Source organism: Raphanus sativus, chromosome 1 (assembly GCF_000801105.2).
Source record: "Raphanus sativus cultivar WK10039 chromosome 1, ASM80110v3, whole genome shotgun sequence".
Lineage (NCBI taxonomy): Eukaryota > Viridiplantae > Streptophyta > Magnoliopsida > Brassicales > Brassicaceae > Raphanus > Raphanus sativus.
The window spans coordinates 13941260-13964505 of NC_079511.1; the positions used below are offsets into that span (position 1 = coordinate 13941260).

Sequence of the window (23246 nt, forward strand, 5' to 3'; positions counted from 1 at the left end):
TTCTATACAGTTTTTTGGGTAAACTTTTATCCAAACTATCATATTTTATCCAAAAATACTCAAAAGTACTAAAAATGACTACTATAGTTAACTTATGATATTAATTTAAAATATTAAAATAATTATAAATATAATTATAACATATATTTTTAGATATATATTCACATTTCGGGTATCTTCGGGTACTCATTTGGTTCTCGGTTTGGATCGGATTCGGATCGGTTCTTCGGATATAGCAATTTAGAATTCATTCGGATATTTACTCCGGGTCTGATCGGGTTCGGGATCCTGATTTTTGGGTCGGTTTTGGGTTGGTTCTTCGGGTTAGGATATTGTGATCAGGCCTATACTCATTTAAAATAACACGATAAAGAAAGATAAAAAGCTTAAGTCTTTTATAAAAAAACAAATATATGAAAATATGACATTTATTAAATATTTGTCAATTTAAAAAAAAGATAAAGGAAAATAAACCCGCGCTTTAAAAGCGCGGGTCAAAATCTAGTAAAATATTAATATCAAATCATGTATAGAGAGCTAAATACGGGTTCAATTATGTGTATAGGAGCCGATTGTTCCTTTTAGTAAACTAGGGGTTTGTCCGGGTTACGTCCCGAGTTTCTTAATCTATAATATTAATTATTTTTTCTATTACAGTTTTAATTTGAATATATATATACATTACAATTTATCATTAAAATTTAAAACTATTTATATGAAATGCTTTTTGTCTAATAATTTTAAAATTTTAAAATTCTTAGTTTGTTTTGTTTTTTAGTTCCAAATTATAGATTAATGAGTATGAGTTAGAAATTAATTAAAACTTAGTTTTTATCTAATCTTATTTATAAATTTTATATTTTCTACTGATTTAATTTTTGATGACTAAAATTATTGAGTTTCCATTATATATATGAGTATTTGTATCTCATATACACACATTTTCATCTATTTAGGTAACTAACTATGCATACTGTTCACAATTCAATATTCCAAATCCGACCCTATAGCTGCATCTATTAATAGATAGTTGAGCTAGTTGTCGAGGGCACTGAACCAAATTCATACATTTCTTTTTTCTTTTCTACAGTTATTTCTTTTTTTCATTTTCTTTGTTTTTTACATCTGCTTCATCTATTTTTTTGATGAGTTTAGAAAAAAATTGTTGATATCCATTTCAGCCTTCTCCCTTTGTACTGAAAATCTAAAAAACACACTTCAGCTAACAGTCTATGGAAAACGCCTTCAACGCCATTTAAACTCTTTCACCAAACCCACCAGATCCACTAGATTTAAGATCTGCAATGGTTGCATCAAGAGCTCTGTGACAACTTTATTTTAATCTGATTTTTCATATTCATTATTTATTGAAATCGGTGCCGTTTCATTGCTCTCTACTTATTTTTGAAGGTTTTTTTCTCACCACATGAATAAAGGTAAGAGAATCCCAGCAACCAACTTAGTTTTTTTTTCTTCAGATTAAATATTATCTTTATATGTATATATACATATGGTATATGCAAAACAAGCATATTCACCAGAAATGTCGAATCAAACTTTTTTTTAAATCTTTGCAGGTCTTGAAGAAGAAGGAGAATTAGAGAAAAGAAAAAGAAGATTCATGTAGAAGAAGAAGCAGTCAGAAGAACTAAAGATAAAAAAAGATTCATGAAGAAAAAGAAGCCGACAACAATGGTTAACCGGATGAGTTATTCTGGGTTTTTAACATTAGTCTGGCCAAAATAATGGATGCCACATTTTTTATCAATTATATTATTTAGTTATGTTATTTGTTATCCCAACATCAATCACCATTACTGTTAAAGACTAAAGTTAACTTATAATGTTTCATGATTAAGTTTGGCGTGTGTCATGTCTACTAGTGGTTACAAATTGTGATATCTGGATTATAAAAGTATATCTGGTTAGGTGATGATTTACCTGGATTGGCATAGAATAATGCAGTTTCGTTTGATTCAAATTTTTTTAGGTCAGTACATATATATCTACTGTGAACAATAATTGTTATGATATGTATCTGCTATAACTCGTTACGATATGTATCTGCTATAACTCACTTCTGACACATGCATTTTTTACTGACACAAAGATTGCATTTTCTCTGTTTAAAAACACAAAAGTCTATATTTTTTTGAATGTCACGCGCTTGAATTCATCGTCACCACTACACACAAGGGCAGAATTGTCTTTCAAGTTGGCATGCATTCCATCTCGTCTAAATATAAAACATTTTGGTTATACACCTAATTGCCATGCTTCCTATGTATATTCAACCAAATAACCCTATATTTATCATCTGTCTCAAAAAGTACAAATCAATGTATAAATCAACTTTTTACTTGATTTGTTTCAAAACTAAATTTACCAATCTAACTAAATATATTGTATACAATCTTGGTTTAATATACTTATAGATTTTTTAGAGTGAATTTGCCCAAAATACTAAAAGAAGTTGGACTCAAAAACAAAGATTCTCTAGCTATCTGAGCATTATAATTTGATTGAAATATTTATGTAAATATTTAAATTAATTATTTTATTTTTAAGCAATAAATAAAATTGCCTGATTTTTGTTTTGAACAAATTTGTCTAATTTTCTTTAGAAAATATATAGTTTTTTATTTCACTTTTTAATTTAGTTTTTATAAGTTTTAATTTTCTGATTTCTTTTAGTCTTTTTTATTATCAAAATCGTATGTTCAACATCATGGTCTTTCTTATTTAGGTTTGTGTCTAGTTGGTATCTTCCGTGAGATCTATAATCTACCATATATATTATTTTAATCACAATTGGTCTTCATATACATCAAAATATTTTGTGCAGCTATCTAGTTCCTTCTCTCTTTAAAAACAAATTGCTACTAAATCCTAGCCGCCATAGAGAAAAATAGAGATTTTTTGTGCTCTTGCGCCGGTAGCTTTTTAAGCACCGGTTCTGGGATTTCTTGTCTATTAGTTTTTTCTTTTTTGTTCTCCAGTATTATGGCTTCATTCTGAATTTATTTCCCATGTTTCCAGGGATATTATCGTTTTCCGCCGGCTTTTATAATCAGAGATATACTCATCTTTTTCCGTTATTTGTTTAATGGTTGTCGTAGATTGTTCAATGAGTTCAAGAATCAAATTTTCAGAAGGGATCTCCTCCGGAACAGATTTAACCAAAGAAAAAGATCTATCTTAATCTAGAAAATTTTCCTCGTGTAGGCAACGCAAGTGATTGCAGTCCACTGTGATGCCAGGAAAGTCCTTTGATAGTTAACAAGCACGAAACAAAATCAGCTTGATGTCAATGTATTGTCGCCATCCAACCAATATTAGGTCTAGATTTTATCATTGTTTTCTCTTGTAGTCGTAATTGTCAGGTCATATTTTCTGTCGGGTTAGATTGTTTTCTCAAGAGATTATTTTGGCTTTCTTGATGCGATGTACCATATCAACTGTTATGTTATTGTCTTTGATAGACTGAATAAAAAAGCCTTAGATGAAAAAATAATAATAACACATTGCTTATTGAACCTCAATTTTCTCTTATCCTTTGTGTTATATTAGTCTATGAGATCCATTGAAAACATATCTTACTGTGTATTCAACAAAATCTATGATACAGTCAATTCCCTTTTTAAAACAAAGAAACCGTTATTGTAAATAGTGTTTCATTGTTTGAATAAATTCTCAGGTTAATTTTGCAGAGTTTATGAGAGCACTGAAGAATTTATAAAATGTAAGAAAAGGTAGAAGGCGGATAACCCATTACATCACACGTAAATAAACTTCAATAAACAGTGATTACCAAATCAGTCTGAAGCTGAGTTTAACCATTCACCTAACATCAACAGTACAAATATCAAGTATTATCTAGATTACCATATCAGTCTACAGTAAAGAACAGAGTAATTAAGAATGGTATAGATAAAGTAGATGTAAACTGTTATGTGACGCCACTGGGCTGTTTGAGACGTTCACAATTGTTATCCCTCTCGTAGCCTTGTTTTCCTTGCTTTTGTATGCTTAGTTCATGTATTTTGTTCCCCCTCCCTTACTGCATTCTACAATACAACCAATCACACACAGAGGCAAACATCATTATTTCCATATAAGATGGTAACTTCTATTGGATTCCACCTCTCCTGAAGTGAGACGGGTTAGCTATGTTTCTCTGCAGTAGCTTATACTTTACATGTCTGTGTAGTTGGGGATGTTTGTATCTTTTTTTTTATGATTGTGTCCTATTGTTAAAGAAGGGTTCAAGAGGACCACATAACTACTTAATTATTATTGATATGTGTAATTTGATCTGGAAGTTGAGAAGGGAGGGTGCTTTGAGGTATAACTATAACTCAAGAGTGCAACTATGGATACCTGAGAGTACTGCATCGGAGTCATCACATCCAATGCAGCATTTGCAGTTTTTGGAGCACTTGGAGCAGGCTATATATCACAACAGCCCTTGTCCGTTTGAACTGGTCATTTTTCCGGTCCAGCTGAACTCATTTGACTGTGTGTTAAAATGTTAGCATTGCAAAACAATTAAAATACTTCTATGATATAAATTGAGAGATTTTGAAGCTAAACCTGAGGTTAAGAGGCTATTACATATTTGTTGAATTTAACATCTGTTAGAGGCTCGATCTTTTTGTAACCATGGTTGAATGATGAAGCGGATAGGTTAGTGTAGTGGTAGTATAAGAAATGTTAAGTAATGAGGTTGAGCATTTTCAGCACATATTGGATTATGGGAAGGAGACAAACCGCTATAAATAGGATCATTTGGCTGACTCAGTATCGAGCTAAGCACTAAAACTTTACACGTACTGGCTCTCTCTCTTCTCTCTGGTCTCGTGGTGATTATATGATTTTGTGTTTGTTGAACTCCAAACTGTTCTTACCTGATTAGTTTGTTTACAGGAAACAAAATAAGCTGGTGTACAGGATAATAAATCTTTTTATAATGAGGGTAATCTTCCTACAATTTTGAGGGTTAATGCTTGTTGCCACAGTGACCTTAAGGCCCACGCTGAAGCTTTATATCTTTTCATGAAATATTATGACTAGTGCATCGAACACACTCATGCAAACAATATGTACATCCTATACAGGTGTAATGATAGAAGTGGAGTTAATCGTTTCAATATTTATTAGAGATGAAGACAATGAAAAACCGGTCACACAAGATGTTTTCACTAACCTTTGAATTCTAATAGTTTCCATAACATGTTCTTTGTCTTGTGCGGCACCATTCAACTTGTGCCTGATAGAATTCAGTTCGCCAATAATGTCTTACCAAGAAAGAAAATGAACATTGTCAACAGCAAAATAGTATTTGAACAAAGGATAAGAGACTAACCAGAAAAAATGTATTAGTGTTTGCCAAAAATAATTATTCTTCATTTCGAAACCGGAACAACTCCATCGGGATTGAATGAACCGATTGCTATCTCAGCGAAGGCGGTCTGGTTACTGAATCATATGGAGATATTAGAGTTCGAGAACTTTAAGTCACCATTGCTACGTGACAGTCAAAACAAATAACAGAGTACACTAATCCCAGTCTAAGGTTTTCCTCCGATAATAATGATTGAGAAGTAGTAACTGATGAATTTTACAGTCAAATACCCTTATTTATAGGTCGAGATTTAATCCTTAAAGAAGGAGAGAGTGTATTTGAATGAAAAGAAGTGGGAATAGTGGGTCGGTGGTGTTAAAAGATACGTAAATAAATTATGATTGAATGCAGATAACGGTTACGCCACCGCATTCCATGGAACATAGAGTGACACCAGGGCATCTAATCCATACCAAAGAGAAGAAGATGATGTGAGTAAGGTTATCCATAGATCTTTGTTGGACTTTCTCTTGATATATTTTGAGCCCATTTATAAAGAGATTAATTTTATTATTTGAAACCAATTAAAAAAATTCCTTTGTAACTTAAAAACCAATTAAATTACCAATTTATAAACTGGAGAACGAAACTTCTTAGAAACTTGTGCATATAACGTATCGAAATTTGCCCATAAAAAGGAGAAAAAACTAGTATTAGATCTTCTTGAACATCTCCAAACCATAGTATATAAACTACTATATATACTATGATCATAAAATAAAATAGAGAAATTAGTTTTTTTTTTTATAAACAAAATAGGGAAATTAGTTATAGGTATATAAGTGACAACCGACCAATGAACCACATAAAATAATCCCAATCCAAGTTGACGAAAAAATAAAAATAACAATCAATACAAATGAGTATAAGGCTTGTTTCACATCAAATTATCAGTTTATACTTTATACAGTTTATTGACTTCTGTTGTACAAAAAATCAAAAATATCACATACACGACATGCAAACAACTCATCTGAATTATTAAAATACTGAAGGTGTGCTTCCCACGAATAATCATCACATTTATTTTCGACCCCCAGTATATAAACTACTCGCAGACATCTCTCGACCATATCAAACAAAATCAAACCCAATAAAAAAAAGGCAAGATAATGAAGTCGGCCGTGATCTCAGTCTTCGTCCTCGTGATTCTCGTGGCCTGGCAAGTATCGGCTGGCAAAGACTTACCGGAGGAGGGAGGATACGGAGGCGACGAGGAAGAGGACACAAAGTCATGGTTTCCTTTGGACAATCTATTATCGTTGAGTTATTATGATAAGATTTGTCCAAATTTTGAGAAAATCGTTGATAGCAAAGTCAGGGAATGGACAAAGACTGATCCGTCCCTTGGGCCAGCCCTCCTACGCCTTCTCTTCCACGATTGCGGCGTCACGGTATTCCAATTATACCTTCATAAATATTATTGAACAGAAATCGTTCAACTTCATAGAATACATATTAGCCTCACCTCCCACGTTATAGCTAATATGCTTTTCATATATTTATAATATATAGTTTACATAGTTTTAAAAGTCGACCTGTATTGATTGTTCTTCAAATGCTGTTAGAGTTTGTGTTGGTATAACTGAAATATGCGGAATACAATGACAAAACCAACTATTGGAAAAAACTTGATTTAGATTAGATCCTTTAGTGACAAATTTCATTTCATTTTGAAGAATAGATGAACAAACGTAGTGACTAGTAATGAGAAGATAACTTATCTTCTGTGAATGGGTAACAACTTTCAGGGATGCGATGCATCTATTCTTCTAGACCACAAAGGAGCGGAGAGAAGATCTCCAGCAAGCAAAACCCTAAGAGGCTTCGAGCTAATCGACGATATCAAGTCTGAGATCGAGAAAGCCTGCCCCGGTCTAGTCTCATGTGCCGACATCCTAACCGCAGCTAGCCGCAGCGCCACCTACCAACTAGGTGGTCCTTACTGGCCCAACGCCTACGGACGTCGTGACTCCAAAGACTCTTACGCTAGAGACGCCGAGAAAGTCCCCTCAGGCCGCCGTGACATCACCGCCCTTCTCGAGACGTTTCAGTCTTACGGACTCAACGTTCTCGACCTTGTCGTCCTTTCCGGAGCCCACACCATCGGAAAAGCCTACTGTGGAACCATCCAGTCGAGGCTCTACAACTTCAACGCCACCCATGGAACTGATCCGTCCATTGACACCAAATACGCAGATTTCTTGCGCCGCAAGTGTCGTTGGGCCTCGGAGACGGTTTACCTAGACGCCACGACTCCGGTGGTATTCGATAATCAGTATTACATTAATCTTCAGAAGAATATGGGAGTTTTGACGACTGATGCGGAGCTTGCGAAGGACCCGAGGACCGCTCCGCTTGTAAAAGCTTTCGCGGAGCAGCCGCCTCAGATGTTCAGACATCAGTTTGCTGTGTCGATGGCTAAGCTGGTCAATGTCGGTGTCATCACCGGTGAAGACCGTATTGGAGAGATCCGGAGGGTTTGCAGCAAATCTAACTCCAAACGTTACTGATTTTTTTTTTCCAAAAAAAATCGGTGCTGAGTTTATAACAGAATCTTGCTTGACAAATAATTTCTTGTTTTGTTTCAATTTTAATTTTGTGATACGTTGTCTGAACAAGAAAAACATGTGAATCTTGATCTATACTAAGATTTTGTGATAAGTTATCAGAGGTTTGTACGTCTGCTTTATATTTGATACTTTATCACGATTTTACCAAATCCAACATGATAAAAACGTTATAAAGGTTTACAAGATTGATTGAAAACTAAAACGATGGCTTTTGGTGCAAGAAAATAATGTGGGAGGGTATTAATCAGATAAGTCTTTAGGTTCAGAAATCAAAATCACGTTTATAGGGGGTCTCTATAATACTCCCAAGTTCACCACAAAAAAAAAGATACAAAATAAGCCATTTTCTAAGAACCTGGGAACATAGATATGAGATGTGAAACAGAACAAGAAACAAAACAAAACTTGAGAACTTAGACTCGCTTGCCTCGAAGGACACCCTTGCTGCGACGATTCTTCATGCCCAACTTAAACTTCTTCTTCAACTTCTTCCCAATGGGTTTAAGAGACTTGTTACGCTTCTCACCATCCATTTCCACATCTACAAATAAAAAACGATTTTGTATCCATTAAAGAACATATATATATATACTACCAACACTTTCAAAAGATTCAGACATAGCGAACAAAAACCAAACAGCGGTTCCATCAACCTATACAAATTCCAGCAATTGACGCAAACTACAGTTGAAATAGAACATACCCATATCGTTGGCCATAGTGCCGGAGGCAGAGGTGGACTCAGGTGTCGGCGCCGCCACTTCCATGAACGGAGAAGGAGGTGGCTGACGAACAGGTAGTTTGGGGGCGGCGAGTGCGGCTTCGATGGCGGCGGACTTGGCGTCGTCTCTTGTTAGAGTGAATGCTTCCTTCTCCACTATTTCTCTTCTAATAGCTCTCAATCTCTTCACCCTCTTGCATCTCATTGATTTCGCCATCGTTTCGCTAGAGAAGATGCGATATTAGGGTTTCGGGAGAGAAGGGGGGGCTTTAGGATTTGGGTGTCGGGTTTGGTTATATCGTCTAAACCTAATTGTGGACAAATTGCTCGTCTTTTGTTTGGTTACAAGAATAGCTATATCCTGTCCAGTTGTATGGCCCATATCCTAAGAAATTATTCTTTTATTGGGCCATTAATGATATCTACAGGCCCAAATATCATTTTGTAAGTGATGCTTAATACTTCTATCATTTGGTGCGTATGCTTGGGTAATCGTATTATGCGTCGATGCCATTGACGTGTTTCGGTGTTTGTGCGCTGGGATATTCTTGTTGAAGACGATGAAACATGTTTTGTTTGCTTAAGTAAGGAGTTATGTTCCGAGCAAATGTGGTGAAGATAGAAAGTGCCATTGTGAACAGTATTGTATTAGTTTATTTATACTTCTTCCTACCATTTTCTGTTTTATCTTTATTAATATGTGCTTGTACAAACTATCATTCGATTAGCAAAAAGAAACAATTTTCTTGTTTCTGCATATGAAAAAGAAAATAGGCAAGATATTCACGCAAATGGGACAATTATAATTTATAAATCACGAATTGACATTTTCTCTCCAACCACGTATAAAGTATTCTTGTAAGTAGTTCTCCCTAGTTTTTTTTTTTAGTCAAAAAAAAAAGAGAAATTAGAACCTATAGCCATAAAAAAAATCATAATTGGCAGACTAGCTATTTAACCTAACGATTCTATACACTCCGTTATATTTCCATATTAATATGGTATTATCCCTTCATGAAACCGGCTGAACCTGATAAAAAATAATTAAAAAATTAACTATCAACCTCACAAAAGCAAATCATGACTTAAAGAGAGGTTCACATCTTCTCCTTTTCACTTTCTCTGGTAACTTCCTTGAGGCTAAAGGTCTCCGGTTCCGATCTGCTCCAACGCCTTGCATCCGTATGCAATCGAAAGCTTCTCCATCTCGTCCGTCTTCCGCATTAGGGATTCAGCGGCCGGTAGTAACACAACCTTCCTCTCCAATTTCACCAAGTCGATTCTTCTCAAATATTTGTAAGTCCCGTAAGTTCTCGGTGTTTTTTTCTGTCGATTATCTTCACACTCGCTTCGACTGTGCTTATTTTCTTTGAAATTTTGGGCTTGTCTAAGATTAGGGTCTTTTAATTGCTAAGTCCATATCATCGTTCCGTTGCATACCATCGGCCCCGTTACGGTTGCATATCATCGGGTTTTCCTGGGTTGTGTGAGGGTTCCTTTAATTTGAATTATCTCTGTATCGGTGCTGCAAATTAGGTAGTATAGTAATTTAGGGAAAGATATGTGGAATATCACGGCTTACAAATGCTCACTAAGTAGACATAGTATGATATTTATAATCTTCCATTTGAAATAAAATAGTATTCGTATCAAATTGAACTATTCCACTGAGTATAGTTTCACTTGCTATTATGCTTTGCTTGGCTGGCATTTCCTTGTTTGCACGACAGTTGGTCACCGAGAAGGATTTCGAACTCTAGTGGCTCTTTGTGGGGAAACCAATTCGTTATGCTATACAATTTGGTTGTGTTCGTACATAGCACAAAATCCGTCTGATATATTCTACTTGAAATATTGGAATACCTGATTTCGTTTATTTATACCATTCCATCTGAGATCCATTCCGCTGATTTGCTCTTCATCTTATGAGTGCATGTTTGGCATGGAAGACTTAGGTCTTCCATGTAGATTGTTTGAGACATGATATAAGTCCACTGGAAAAAATGGTTAACAACTATTTCAATCTCTGTTGGATCGAAGTGTTCAAGAGTGCATTGAAGGATGAGGATTTAGAGATGTTGGATGCGTCACAGTTTGGTCAAGTATTGCAGATGGGGGATTATACCTTCTCCACCACTCGTATTTTTTATTATATTGTCTACATTTTTCATTGTCTATTCCATATGTCTGAGGATGAATGTAATTACATAACTCCGTAATTCAAGAAGGGTTTAATTTATGAAAGATTTGGGTTGCAATGGATGAGGGTTTATATTTTCCTAACTTAGGTTTAGTGTTTATTGTCAAGTGTTCTATTATTGATTCTCCCATTAGCTATCTATTTTATGTAAATTAGTGATTGCTGGACTATACAAATAGCAACAAGTAACATAGAATGAATCATCATTTCCCCAAAAATGTTATGTGTCACAAAAATCCACCACGTCATTTACTTTAGAATTTACAACTGGTAACTTATTAAGGAAAGGGATAGAACCGGATAAAATATGACAAAAAGACAAACATTGAATTATGTCAAGATCATTGTTACTGATTTAATTTGTCTCTCAAATATGGCTAGTTGGCCAATAAGCCCAAAAAAAAACTAGTTCTCCCTAATCATTTTTTATGTCAGAGAATTGGTCTTGCTAAATAAAAATGAATGCTTGTTAGTTGTTACAATATCGCTGAATTCATTAAAAACAAATTATTCATGGTCTGCCTTAAATAATTTGGAAATGATGGTAAAGCTAACAATTAGGTTGGATAATTCATTAAACAAGTTAATGTCAATTATGCAATAATTCATGTCTCCTAGTAATTGTCACATCGGTGATTCGGATGATGCTCTAACTTAACCCATATGGCACTTCAACATTCCTCAAAAAGTCAATGAAGTATGCAATGGTCTTGATTTTTGTAACCATTATTTATTGAAAAGTTATTGTTGCAGATAAAGATTGAAAACTTGTAGACTTGAGGTACCAGATTTTTGCAACGTTCTCCACTTGATTAAGCTTAAAGATTAGAGCTTTGAAGAAAATGATAGGTTCTCACGTTTGCCTTACGTTCTAAGTTAACGTTATAATCTTTTTTCTGGTCAATTATTTAGAAAATATTTTTTTTATCACATATTTAGAAAATAATATAAAAAAAAAGAAAGAGAGAGAAGTTTGTTGAAACAGTAGTTGCAGAGACATGGTTAGTTCTGCTGACTCTGTCAAGTCACCTTCTCTCTCGTTTACTTTACGTTAAGACCTCTTTCTTCCTCCAGAAAACAGAGAAATCCACTTTCCTGCAAACTTAATTCTTTTCTCTCTCGAACTTTTCCCCATCAAAGCTAAGCCTTTCTCTAATTTCCCATGGAAACACGTAGAAAATGAAGACAGTTTGAATCACCTAACTCTCTTGAAGATCTTATTTTTTGGTGAAAATCTACAGAAAATCGAAAAACAGAGATACCCTTTTGCTAAAAACCATTATTTTCGTATTAAAATAGCCAAAGAAAAAAAACAAATTACTACTTTAAATTCGAAACTCTGTTTTTCTAATCAGAAAGAATGTCTTTGATCAATAAAGGAGCCACCTTGGCTCTATTTCTAGCGTTGACCATGGTGATCAACGGCGTTTTCGGGAGATTCATCGTTGAGAAGAGCAGCGTCACGATCTTAAGCCCTTTGGCAATGCGGTCGAAGCACGACGCAGCCATCGCTAACTTCGGCGTTCCTAACTACGGTGGATACATGATCGGGTCCGTAGTCTACGCCGGTCAAGGAGCTTTTGGATGCGACTCCTTTGGCAAAACTTTCAAACCCAAATTCCCTCGCCCCACCATCTTGATCATCGACCGTGGAGGTAACTGTTTCATTTCCATACACATGTATCTAATATTTGATCCAAATCGTTCAGCAAATCAGAGAACGGGTCCAACTTCCAACTATCTGCGATTTTGACCCGAACCAAACCTGCTGAAACGGAACAAACCAGAATGTTTGGTTTTTCCGCACAAGTTCGGTCCATTTCGACATGTTAAAAGGCATTTGGTTTGGTCCGGGAGTCGGTTAGTTCAGCTTTTCATTTTTCAAAAAACTAACAATACCAATTCCACCCATTATTTTCAAACCAAACTAATCACATTTCAAAAACTGCAGTAATCAAATTTAACCAAAAAAATATCCAGATTAAACCGAAACTTCTGTTAGTTTGGTAAAATTTTCATTGACTGAACTAACCAAATATTGAATTTTTAGTTGGTGCAATTCGACACAATTTTGTGCTAACCAAACTAACCTAAAGCCAGCCTTTCGAACCAAACCTGCATGCCTCTATGAGACTACATTTTCAAGAAAAAACATTTGAAACTCGCCTTTTTTTTAATTGAAGATTGTTGTAGATTGAAGAATTAGGATGGTAAGATCTGATTTTAATTGTTTTTTTTTTCTTTTGTGGTTTGTTTTGTTTTGCATTAGAGTGTTACTTTGCATTAAAGGTATGGAACGGTCAAAAGTCCGGTGCAGCAGCAGTTCTAATAGCAGATAACGTAGACGAGTCATTGATAACAATGGATTCACCTGAAGAATCAAAAGAAGCTGATGACTTCATAGAGAAACTCACCATTCCATCTGCTTTAATCGACCTTTCTTTCGCAAATACTCTCAAGCAAGCTCTTAAAAAGGGAGAGGAAGTAGTCCTCAAAATAGACTGGAGCGAGTCATTGCCTCACCCGGATGAGAGAGTTGAGTATGAGCTATGGACTAACACGAACGATGAGTGTGGTGCACGTTGCGACGAGCAGATGAATTTTGTGAAAAACTTTAAAGGGCACGCGCAGATTCTTGAAAAAGGAGGATACTCTTTATTCACACCTCATTACATTACATGGTTTTGTCCTAAAGATTATGTTTCAAGCAATCAGTGTAAGTCTCAGTGTATAAACCAAGGGAGGTATTGTGCTCCCGACCCTGAGCAAGACTTTGGAGATGGATACGATGGGAAAGACATTGTTTTCGAGAACTTGAGACAGCTATGTGTTCATAGAGTAGGGAAAGAGATTAACAAGTCCTGGGTGTGGTGGGACTATGTGACTGATTTTCACATCAGATGTTCCATGAAGGAGAAGAAGTATAGCAAAGAATGTGCCGAGAGCGTTGTCGAATCTCTAGGTAAGAGACATCATAATCGTTTTCAATTATCCTTTTCTCAACATTTCCGGGTCTTAAACAATGCTCTTATTCTCAGGTTTGCCACTTGACAAGATCAAGAAATGCATGGGTGATCCTGCGGCTGATGTGGAGAATGACGTTTTAAAAGCTGAGCAAGCGCTTCAGGTTGGACAGGGAGACCGTGGGGATGTCACAATCTTGCCAACATTGATCATCAACAATGCTCAATACCGAGGTTTGTTTCATTCCTTCTTATTGTAACATGTTTTGTTTAGAATACAATAAAGTTAAAGATTCTTAAGCTGCTAATTCTGATCCATTGCTCAGGTAAACTCGAGAGTAGTTCGGTATTAAAGGCTATATGTTCAGGGTTCAAGGAGAGAACCGAACCAGGGATCTGTCTAAGTGGAGGTTAAACCAGTTCCCTTATAAGCTGATCTTCTTCTGGTAATAGAATAATACTAAAAGAAATATTATTTACTTTTTGAAAACAGATATAGAAACAAATGAATGTCTTGAAGCAAATGGAGGGTGTTGGCAGGACAAGAAATCTAATGTAACAGCTTGCAAGGTACTTGATTAATACCGTTTAAATGTCACTATTTAACTTTTTTTCTTCATAGATATTTATAGGCTTTTCAACTATATTGGATTCTATCAGGACACGTTTAGGGGAAGAGTATGTGAATGCCCTGTTGTGAATGGTGTGCAGTATAAAGGAGATGGTTATACTTCATGTGAACGTATGTTCTTCAACTTCTATATTGTTTTTAAAAAAAAAACATATTGTGTTCTGGTTTGAATAAGAAGTCACATTTGCTTGAATGTTATTAACAGCTTATGGACCTGCGAGATGTTCAATCAACGAAGGAGGCTGCTGGTCTGAAACCAAAAAGGGCTTAACCTTCTCTGCTTGTTCGGTAATAATGCCATAAAGTTTGGAACCTTTTTTGTGACAATTCGTCCCGTCCGTCGGACCTCTGGCTCACAGCTCTTTAGGGTACCGACCGCAATCCCTCCATTATGAATTCTCACTAACTCCATAATTAGGTTGTTGGTGAGGTTCAAACCCCCAATCTCACCCTTTAACAACTCTCCCACATGACAAACTGTCACTAATTGTCCTGTGGGAGTGCTGTTAAAGGGTGAGGTCGAGGGTTCGAACCTCACCAATAACCTAATTATGGAGTTAGTGAAAATTCATAATAGAAAAATTGGGGTCGGTATGCTACAGCGCTGTGAGCTTGGGTCTACGGACGGGTGGTTCCGCAAAATGGGTTGTCACATTTTCATCCAAATTTCACATTGTTTCTTACGATTTTTTTTTCTTACTGTTGAATTTAGAACACGGAGACATCTGGATGTCGTTGCCCTTCAGGTTTCAAAGGAGATGGTCTTAAATGTGAAGGTGAAAACTTTTCACCCACTATAATGTTATATTATTTCATGTTGTTTTCTTGAACTGACTCATCTTTGGCTCTGTATACATTATATATCTACTAGACATTGATGAATGTAAGGAGAAATCAGCATGCCAATGTGATGGATGCAAGTGTAACAACAAATGGGGAAGCTTCGAATGCAAATGCTCTGGCAATCGTCTATACATGAAAGAACAAGACACTTGTATTGGTAAATGTCAGAAACAAACAATCATGATCTATAACCTTAATCGTATTCTTATTTTGTTTTTGTTTTTTTTTTTCTTCGCAGAGAAAAGCGGATCAGGAATTGGATGGTTCTTTACATTTGTGATTCTAGCTACAGTCGGAAGTATCTGTGTAGGTGGTTACGTGTTCTACAAGTATCGTCTCAGGGTATGTTTATACACGTTTGCTTCTCTTATTGAATCGTTAAACTCATTGTTATCATGAATCTCTCTGATGATAATTCTTTTTCTATGTCAAAAACACCAAAATGCCAGTCTTACATGGATTCAGAAATTATGGCGATTATGTCTCAGTACATGCCATTGGAGAGCCAAAACACTACCGATCCAACGACTGGTGAATCTCAACAGCTGAGATTAACTTCTGCAGCCTAAAAATTCAATTTTCACTTTTGTTTAAGAGCTAATTTGTTGTTGCGTCAACCCCAAGGAAAGTCTTTAAAAAAAAGCTAAAGAAAAAAATTATTTTCGTCTTTACTTCTTTCCTATTGTTTATCCTGAAAAACGATTTCGTTTTTGGTGATTTTTACCCTTTCCCTACTCTTTTCGTTGTTGTAGATAAACATATGCTTAAGATCTTTATAGGGTTACATTTTGAAAGGAAGTTTGCATTGTAAATTACTGAATGAATTGGTTGGGGCTTTGGTTATAAATGAAACAGAGTATGTTTTTTTTTGTCATGAATAAATTTTGATGTTTCAAATCGAAGGAACTAAGTAATTTGAGATCAGATATGAGATTACGTTCGTAATTGCTGCAAGGAGAACGCTAGAGAGAAAAGAGAGATAGAGAATGTTTTAAGTCTTGTGTGTGACTCTGGAAGTTTTTGTTTTTTTTTTTCCATTTCTTAGTCTGATTTTATCTGAAAGAAAATGTCATGTTTACTAACGAGCTTATGTGTTTGGCTGTCATGTTGAATGTTGCTTACTCCTGAGACTAGACCTAGTAGATCCAAATTATGCCCCAGGTTTGTTCTCAGATCAGTCACATAAAAGAAAACAAGAATCATATTCAGTTTCTATATTTTAGGTTTTGCTCTAAATAGTATCATAAAGTTTTACACACTTCTCTTGATTCCCTGAATAAGCTTCTCAAGGAGCCAATTGAGACTGAGGAATTACATGTCACACTCTGAGGATTGGAATAATCTTACGGAATCTATCGCTCGGAGGCGGCTGGTTAAGTCAAAACTCAGGATAACTTAATCCCAAAAGACACAGGCTTACAAGGACTGAAACTGAAATAGGAGGGGGAGTACATGAGAGATCAAGACGCCCTTAATTTACTAAAACAAGTATAGAGGCTCTCTTCTTTGCAGTGATTTGTGTATATTATTATGGGCAGGGAATTTGTTTCTTGTTAACAATATTGATTCTTGTATATGTCCTATTTTTAAGAATCTGTGAAGCACATGTGCATGTGCATTTTGAGTTACAAATTATCATAAAACATGTTTGTGTTGACACATTAACATGGTCAGAGTCTCATGTGGATATAGTTTTTATGATGATAAATAGGAATTCGCAACCAAAACTTGAGCAAATTGAAGCTAATTCCTACATCACCACATGAGTAAATCATATGAAGATGCTTTATTTCATGTTATGATTCTCTGGGTGCCTGATACAGATATGATGTTAAAAAAAATTCTAGTTGTTTTTCAACAATATTTTATTATCTAATATACATATTCCACGGTTCTTAATCCACAAACTATATACTTGTGTTTTCACATAATCACACACTATCCATATTTCAAACAATAAACTGTCAATGGCTATGTTGTTACTGTTTCTAAAGTTTGATAAAATCAGACAAACTAATCCTGTCTGTTTGTATAAGATTATATTTCTAAAATCTTTTGACAAACATCAAAATATACAGACAGATATCAAAATCGTGTACAAACGATTCTGTAAACCAATCAAAACTCAAAAAAAAAAAAAAAACTAAAGGTCTTCAGAGAAGGGTTTCACTTGAGCAACACTTTGAGAATGAGATGAACTTTGCGGTTCATTATTCTCCTAAGTTCTTCATTTGCCTCTATTCCTATCCTCCTGCAAGATCAGTAAAAGATCAGTCATGAGTTTAGTTCAAAGAGCTGAACGAGCAAGTGATCTTGTTTGCTCTTACCCGATTTTAGCGCCTCCCTTGCCAACGAGAATCTTGCGTTGGCTAAGTTTAGGAGTGATGAGATGCTGTTCAATCCTCAGAGACCCGTCTCGCTGCTCTCTCCAGTCCACTAGACGGTGCTCCACACCATACGGTACTTCCTATGGTTTGTTCACAGTCGTGTAGTTTAGAAACCGATATGCAAGTAGAGGTTAGACTATTATTACTATTATTACCTGATGAACATGGTCTAGTAATCTCTCCCTAACAACTTCAAGAGAGATGTTCTTCATGACTTCTTCACTCATGGTGAATGGATCTTCCTCCCATGGCTTCTTTACTGCCTGGTCCATTAAATACTGGCTAAGATCCTTAACTCCGGATCCCTTGAGCCCTGATATCATGAAGTACCTAAAAAGTATATTTTCAGTTGCAAATTCAAGAGACTTCCCTGTTAAAATGAATCTATGTACCTTTCATATGCAGGGAGATTCTGGAACTCCTCAGCAACCTTTAACAGATCTTTCTTCTTCTCAACCAAATCAACTTTGTTCATACATAAAATGCGCTTTTGTTTCGGATTTGCTTCCTCTCCCATGTATGTGATCAAGCGTACAACTCTTGAATCCGGACTACAGAAAACATAATATTTTAAGTTTGAATGAACTATATGCCCATTAAATTACGGTTCTAATCCTTGAACATAATCTCGGTGATGAGATTCTAACTGATGCACTTAACTAGACTAGCTTTAAGTTACTAGATAGCTTTGTAAAGAAAAAAACAGATAAAAAGTAGTAAAAGAAAGGAGTCAGTTACCAAGTGAGATGCCTGTGGACATCAAACATAACAATGAGGACATCAAAAAGGTCAACAGAAGTCCAAGCATTTTGAACACGAGCCTTGATGTCTTTGTAACCATATCCGCTTTTCTTCAACATTAAACCCGGTGTATCAAAGAAACACTGCAATGTTGTTTCATACAAACAATATTCAATATCTTTCAATCCACAAATGATTTGTATTTAACAGCAAAAGGAAAAAAAAAAAAAAAGAACTTACAACTTGTGTATCTCCTTTGGTCAATACTCCCAACACTTCATGAGTAGTCGTGTTGGTCTTCCGTGAAGCAGCTGCAACCTTTGTTCCCACCTGCACATTAAGCAAAGACATAAACACACAATGTCTTAAACAAAGATGGAAACTTTTTTTTCAATAAAACGAACCATGAAGTTCGTGAGGGATGATTTGCCGGCGTTCGGTGGACCGATGATGCCGACATTAAGAGACTTCTGATCTTCTTCACGAACCTCGCCTTCGCCGAGCTCGTCATCAGCTGACTCAAGCGCCGCCTCCAAGAGAGCCTTCGCTAGGATCCTCGACCGATCAACACTCTCTTCTTCGGAACTATCTTCTTCTTCTTCATCGGAGCTCTGTTTCAATTGACCCTTCTCTTCCGGAAACAGCTCCTTCTGTACCCTTTCTCTGTACCCTTTATCCCAATTAGGTTGCTTTGGCTTTTTCAAAGGATCAGGGACTGAGTATTGGCTGCTGTCGAAAACAGAGTCTCCGGTGGGATCGTCTAGGTTCGGCTGCGCCGAGTAGAACCTGCGGAGGAAGGTGTGAGGGAGATAATGGGGTTTAGAGCGAGGGGACGTCGTGGAGATTAGAACTCGTAGGGATCTAAAAGCTTTCATCTTTTGTCAACAATGGCCAAGGAAGGAGCGATTGACGAAATGAGGAGGAGAGGGAGGGGATCGAGTCGAGGGTTTTAGAGAGTTTTTCTTTACTTCCTTCACCCAAAGACTTCGTTTTTTTAGGAGAGAGTGGTGAGAAAGTAATTCGATATTACAGATAGCAGCCCCCTTCTGTTTCACTAAAATGCATTTTGCACTCCCAACTTTGCGTTTGATACATTCGAGTCAATTTCGAGTTTCAATTAGGAGTTGGACGTTCGGGTATCCATTCAAATCAGGTTCATATCTGTTCGGGTTTTGGATTTTCACAGTTAAAAATTCCAGTCCAATTTGGATATTTATAGATTTTGGTTCAAGATTGGTGGGGTCGGATAATCCGTTAAAAGTATTTTGAATTTTTTTTACAATTCTAAATAATTTAAGTTTCTCAAAATTTAAAAATAAAAATAATATATAACATATAAATTTGCGCAATGTATGGCCAAATACCTAAATTTAAAATAAAATTGGTTTGATTTAAATATTTGGATAGAAAATCAGTATATATTTTAAATACTTTTGATGTTTTTATGTATTGTTTAAATACTTTAAATATTTAATTTTGACTATCTATTTATATAAAGTACACTTCTTTCTCTCCTGGGCGCGCCACGTCGGATTCCATGTCATCAATTCGCTCTTCCTCCAGCCGACACGTGTTAAACGCTCCGTTTCATTAATAGAGTTGTGCATTTTGTTTGGGCTTATTTGTATATCAGGCTTTTTGTCGTTTCCGCTATTAGGGTTAGACCGTGTTCTTCTTTGCCGCTCCAGAACTTTGATTAGGTCTCCTTGATTGCTCTTTCATCTTCTTCTTCAGAGAAATAAACAATACCAGTTACAGATAATCATCTTAAACCCCTCCATTACTCTCTCTCACACACGATCTATATCCAATGAGATTTTTAGATCTGCAGACTTATCTATAAAAAAGGCATGATTTCCTCTGATAATCATCCTCTCAATCTTTAAAGCTAACCAGTATACTAATTCTGTGAAATATGGCTAACGTTTCAGTCTTCTTCTCCGATTTGCAGACCGGCTGCTCCTCCTCCGCTGTTCAAGTCCGTTTGCTACGTTTATGGGAGGCTAGGAATGTCCGCCGTGGTGGAGAGCTCATGTGATTGGATGAGCTCCGACATCCGCCTTTTTGTTCATAAATGGAGTCTTTCACCGGTTAGTTCTTTAGTTATTTCCACTGTCCTGAATCCATAGTACAGAGTCAGGTTAGAGCAATATTCTTTAGACATTTCTGCCGTCTTGAATCAGTATTACAAATTATTTTTTCATTTGAAAGGTTTTCATATTTATGTTTTAGAAGTTTGTCTATTAATTATTTAGACGTTTCCGTCTTCAATCGGTACTGCAATTTTTTTTTTCATTTGTAAAGTTTTTGTTAAACATTTTCCAGTCATATATTTTACAAAGTTTGATGATTGTTGTTTCTCTTCCACGTATTTTCAGGCGACCATGATGCTGGCAACCGTGAATGTCAACCGGCTTGCGACTCACAAGCCTCATCTGAAAGCGTGTTTGGTTTATTCCTTGACCGAGATTGAATTATCGTCTATCTGACTCTTCCCTGCGAATCCGTTTTAACGACTCAACCTCTTTCAATGAAGTTACCGGACCGGCTGCTCTGATAGCTATTGAATCTTTCCGGTTCCGTAATCACAGTGACTTGATCGCAACATAAACACTCAGCTCTCAGGTAATGCTTCTCTTATCTGATCTTTAAAATATAGATTCGATATGTAATAATTTCTTTCGACAGACCTCGCTGGCGAGGTAACTGCACGGATCCTCCTCAGGACAAGAATTTTGTTATGGCGACCATAAAGATGGACAAGTAAGTTATTTGAAGTTAGTTATTTAAACAAAAATAACAAATAATTTAGTTGCAGGGGAGAGTTTTTTTCAACAGGCAACTTCTTGGGAATCGTTGGCTTTATATATTCATTTTTTTCTACGAGGTTCCAAATGTATATCGCTAAGCCTAACAACTTATATTCAATTACGCAGGTTGGTCGTACAAAACTTTGGCTTACACCAGCAGCTCCACTGCTATGGGGCTATGCCAAAGTGGAATCCACGAGCATAACAGAGCTCAGCTATTTTCATGCCTGCTCCCTCACAGGTATGTATACCAGCTTTATAATATTTAACACCGAATGTTCGTAATTTTTGGTTTTCCAACAATGAAGGAAATTGATTTCATCTGTACCAGAAGATTGACTGAAATCAAGAGGGACAAGGGCTGGTGCTATGTTTCCTGCTCGAACTGTGCGAAGAAACTTCAAAGCACTGTCTCATCTTTCACATGTCTGTCTTTCAACAATACTAACGCTGTTGTTGCCTCCGGTACGTACAAATTATTGGCAGATAATTCATTTATATTTAACTTGCTGTCCTAACACAAAATCATCTTTGTGATTTGATACATGTTTTCTGTCCGCTAGATACCGTGTGGAGATGTCCGTTGCAAATGAAACCGGTTAAGCTTTGTTTGTTTGTTTCGATGGGATAATGACTAAATTGCACAACATGAGAGCCTATGAAGCTGGTCATCTTTTGGTAAGTATTTTATCAACTTACATTCTTTTTTGTGCTGGCTACTTATTCATACAGTTGCATTGAACTACTGTTCACTCAGGCCGGTGATGGTGTCAACGCGGAGGAAACTCATGCCCCTCCCTTTTTCATATCACATGGGAGGCAAGACCTACACGTTTTAGATGAGGGTGAGCTCAGACAAATTTTCAGCAAATCATCAGATCCTTACCATCTCACGCATCCTCAGTGAGCGTGAACGTTAGCCACAACCTGCCATCCTTGATAATGTAAGATTTATGCATTTTCCAGTAACATAGCTCGGTAAGAAGATGTATATAGATTTTTCTGGTTTTATTAGGGAGGCGACAATGACAATGGAGTTGACAACTCTGGTGCCAACTCCATTCCTGCTATTAAGGTGGAAGGTGCTGAGATGGTGTCCTTACTTTGCCCCTGCTGAGACCTCTCAATATTGCCGTTGCAAATATGTATGAGCAAGGTAATTACCTGTTCAGAGTCCTTAAACTGGTAGTAGGTGACCATGATGAAGGTATGGAGATTCTTGACTTTTTTGAATGGAAAAACAACACTGGTGCCATTGGCAAGCTCTGGAGGCAATTGAAGATTCGTAAGTGTCCATCGTTGATCTCTTGGGCTTAGATAGTTGAATAAATACTTACTGTGCGAAGGGCCCAGTAATTCAAGACTCAATTTTATTCTTTACTCAAACAGGTAACAATGTAAAATGACACAGTTTGTGTACATCATTTCAAGCTTCAACATTCTGTTATTATGTCTATATAGGTTCTCACAAATACTTGAACAAATGACTCATTTTATTATGTTTACTCAAAACGATGCATTCATCCCACCAGCACATAAAACATTACATTATATATAATTTACCGACAACTCACAAACAAACACAGACAACTCGCAACACCATCACAATCAAAACATTATTTTACCGATACATCAATTTTAAAGTATGTCAAGAACTTCCAGAATTTCACCTGTAGTTAAACTATCACCTACTTATCATATTCCAAATTGAATCAAACGATAACTCAAAAAACAAATGTAAAAAAATATAAAAAATAACAAAAACACTGTTTATTAAATATATACACCGTTGAAATTATTTTTAAAAGTATATCCCGCCCGAAGGGCGGGTCGGCCCTAGTTTTATATATTTTCAAATATTTTTGGAAAACTTTAGAATATCTTATATATTTTAGATAACTTTTGGATACAACTTTCAACTATATAAATCTAGATACCCGGAATATTTCAGTACTGGATTTTTAGGTACTAAA

At 36.0% G+C, this 23246-nt stretch overlaps 4 protein-coding genes and 3 long non-coding RNA genes across 7 annotated transcripts; 5 read left to right on the forward strand and 2 right to left on the reverse strand.

The window, feature by feature from the left end:
- Positions 1-1047: 1047 nt before the first annotated feature.
- On the forward strand, positions 1048-1936 carry LOC108829894 (uncharacterized). Its single transcript, XR_001946093.2, has 2 exons — positions 1048-1436; positions 1578-1936. It is a non-coding gene; the product is annotated as an uncharacterized LOC108829894 (long non-coding RNA).
- Positions 1937-6280: 4344 nt separating this feature from the next.
- LOC130495057 (peroxidase 7) lies at positions 6281-8188 on the forward strand. The gene is made up of 2 exons (XM_056986033.1): positions 6281-6798; positions 7156-8188. Exons 1-2 carry the CDS (start codon positions 6517-6519, stop codon positions 7915-7917), a joined length of 1044 nt encoding a protein of 347 aa, XP_056842013.1. The 5' UTR covers positions 6281-6516; the 3' UTR covers positions 7918-8188.
- A 29-nt stretch (positions 8189-8217) lies between these two features.
- LOC108829883 (uncharacterized) lies at positions 8218-8984 on the reverse strand. The gene is made up of 2 exons (XM_018603470.2): positions 8681-8984; positions 8218-8518 (listed from the first exon to the last, which is right to left on the reverse strand). The coding sequence occupies exons 1-2, from the start codon at positions 8913-8915 to the stop codon at positions 8391-8393; spliced, it is 363 nt and encodes a 120-aa protein (XP_018458972.1). The 5' UTR covers positions 8916-8984; the 3' UTR covers positions 8218-8390.
- Positions 8985-11883: 2899 nt separating this feature from the next.
- On the forward strand, positions 11884-16209 carry LOC108829880 (vacuolar-sorting receptor 6). The gene is made up of 11 exons (XM_018603467.2): positions 11884-12553; positions 13168-13860; positions 13937-14095; positions 14188-14271; positions 14355-14431; positions 14522-14603; positions 14698-14780; positions 15205-15268; positions 15364-15492; positions 15574-15677; positions 15785-16209. The coding sequence occupies exons 1-11, from the start codon at positions 12259-12261 to the stop codon at positions 15902-15904; spliced, it is 1890 nt and encodes a 629-aa protein (XP_018458969.1). The 5' UTR covers positions 11884-12258; the 3' UTR covers positions 15905-16209.
- A 1140-nt stretch (positions 16210-17349) lies between these two features.
- Positions 17350-19447, reverse strand: LOC108829881 (GTP-binding protein ERG). Its single transcript, XM_018603468.2, has 7 exons — positions 18868-19447; positions 18704-18793; positions 18461-18606; positions 18115-18273; positions 17878-18052; positions 17663-17802; positions 17350-17586 (listed from the first exon to the last, which is right to left on the reverse strand). The coding sequence occupies exons 1-7, from the start codon at positions 19336-19338 to the stop codon at positions 17502-17504; spliced, it is 1266 nt and encodes a 421-aa protein (XP_018458970.1). The 5' UTR covers positions 19339-19447; the 3' UTR covers positions 17350-17501.
- Positions 19448-20393: 946 nt separating this feature from the next.
- LOC130503312 (uncharacterized) lies at positions 20394-21306 on the forward strand. Its single transcript, XR_008940741.1, has 3 exons — positions 20394-20553; positions 20842-21088; positions 21152-21306. It is a non-coding gene; the product is annotated as an uncharacterized LOC130503312 (long non-coding RNA).
- A 75-nt stretch (positions 21307-21381) lies between these two features.
- Positions 21382-22642, forward strand: LOC108827349 (uncharacterized). The gene is made up of 5 exons (XR_008938970.1): positions 21382-21514; positions 21582-21738; positions 21837-21951; positions 22031-22217; positions 22289-22642. It is a non-coding gene; the product is annotated as an uncharacterized LOC108827349 (long non-coding RNA).
- The last annotated feature ends 604 nt before the right edge of the window (positions 22643-23246 follow it).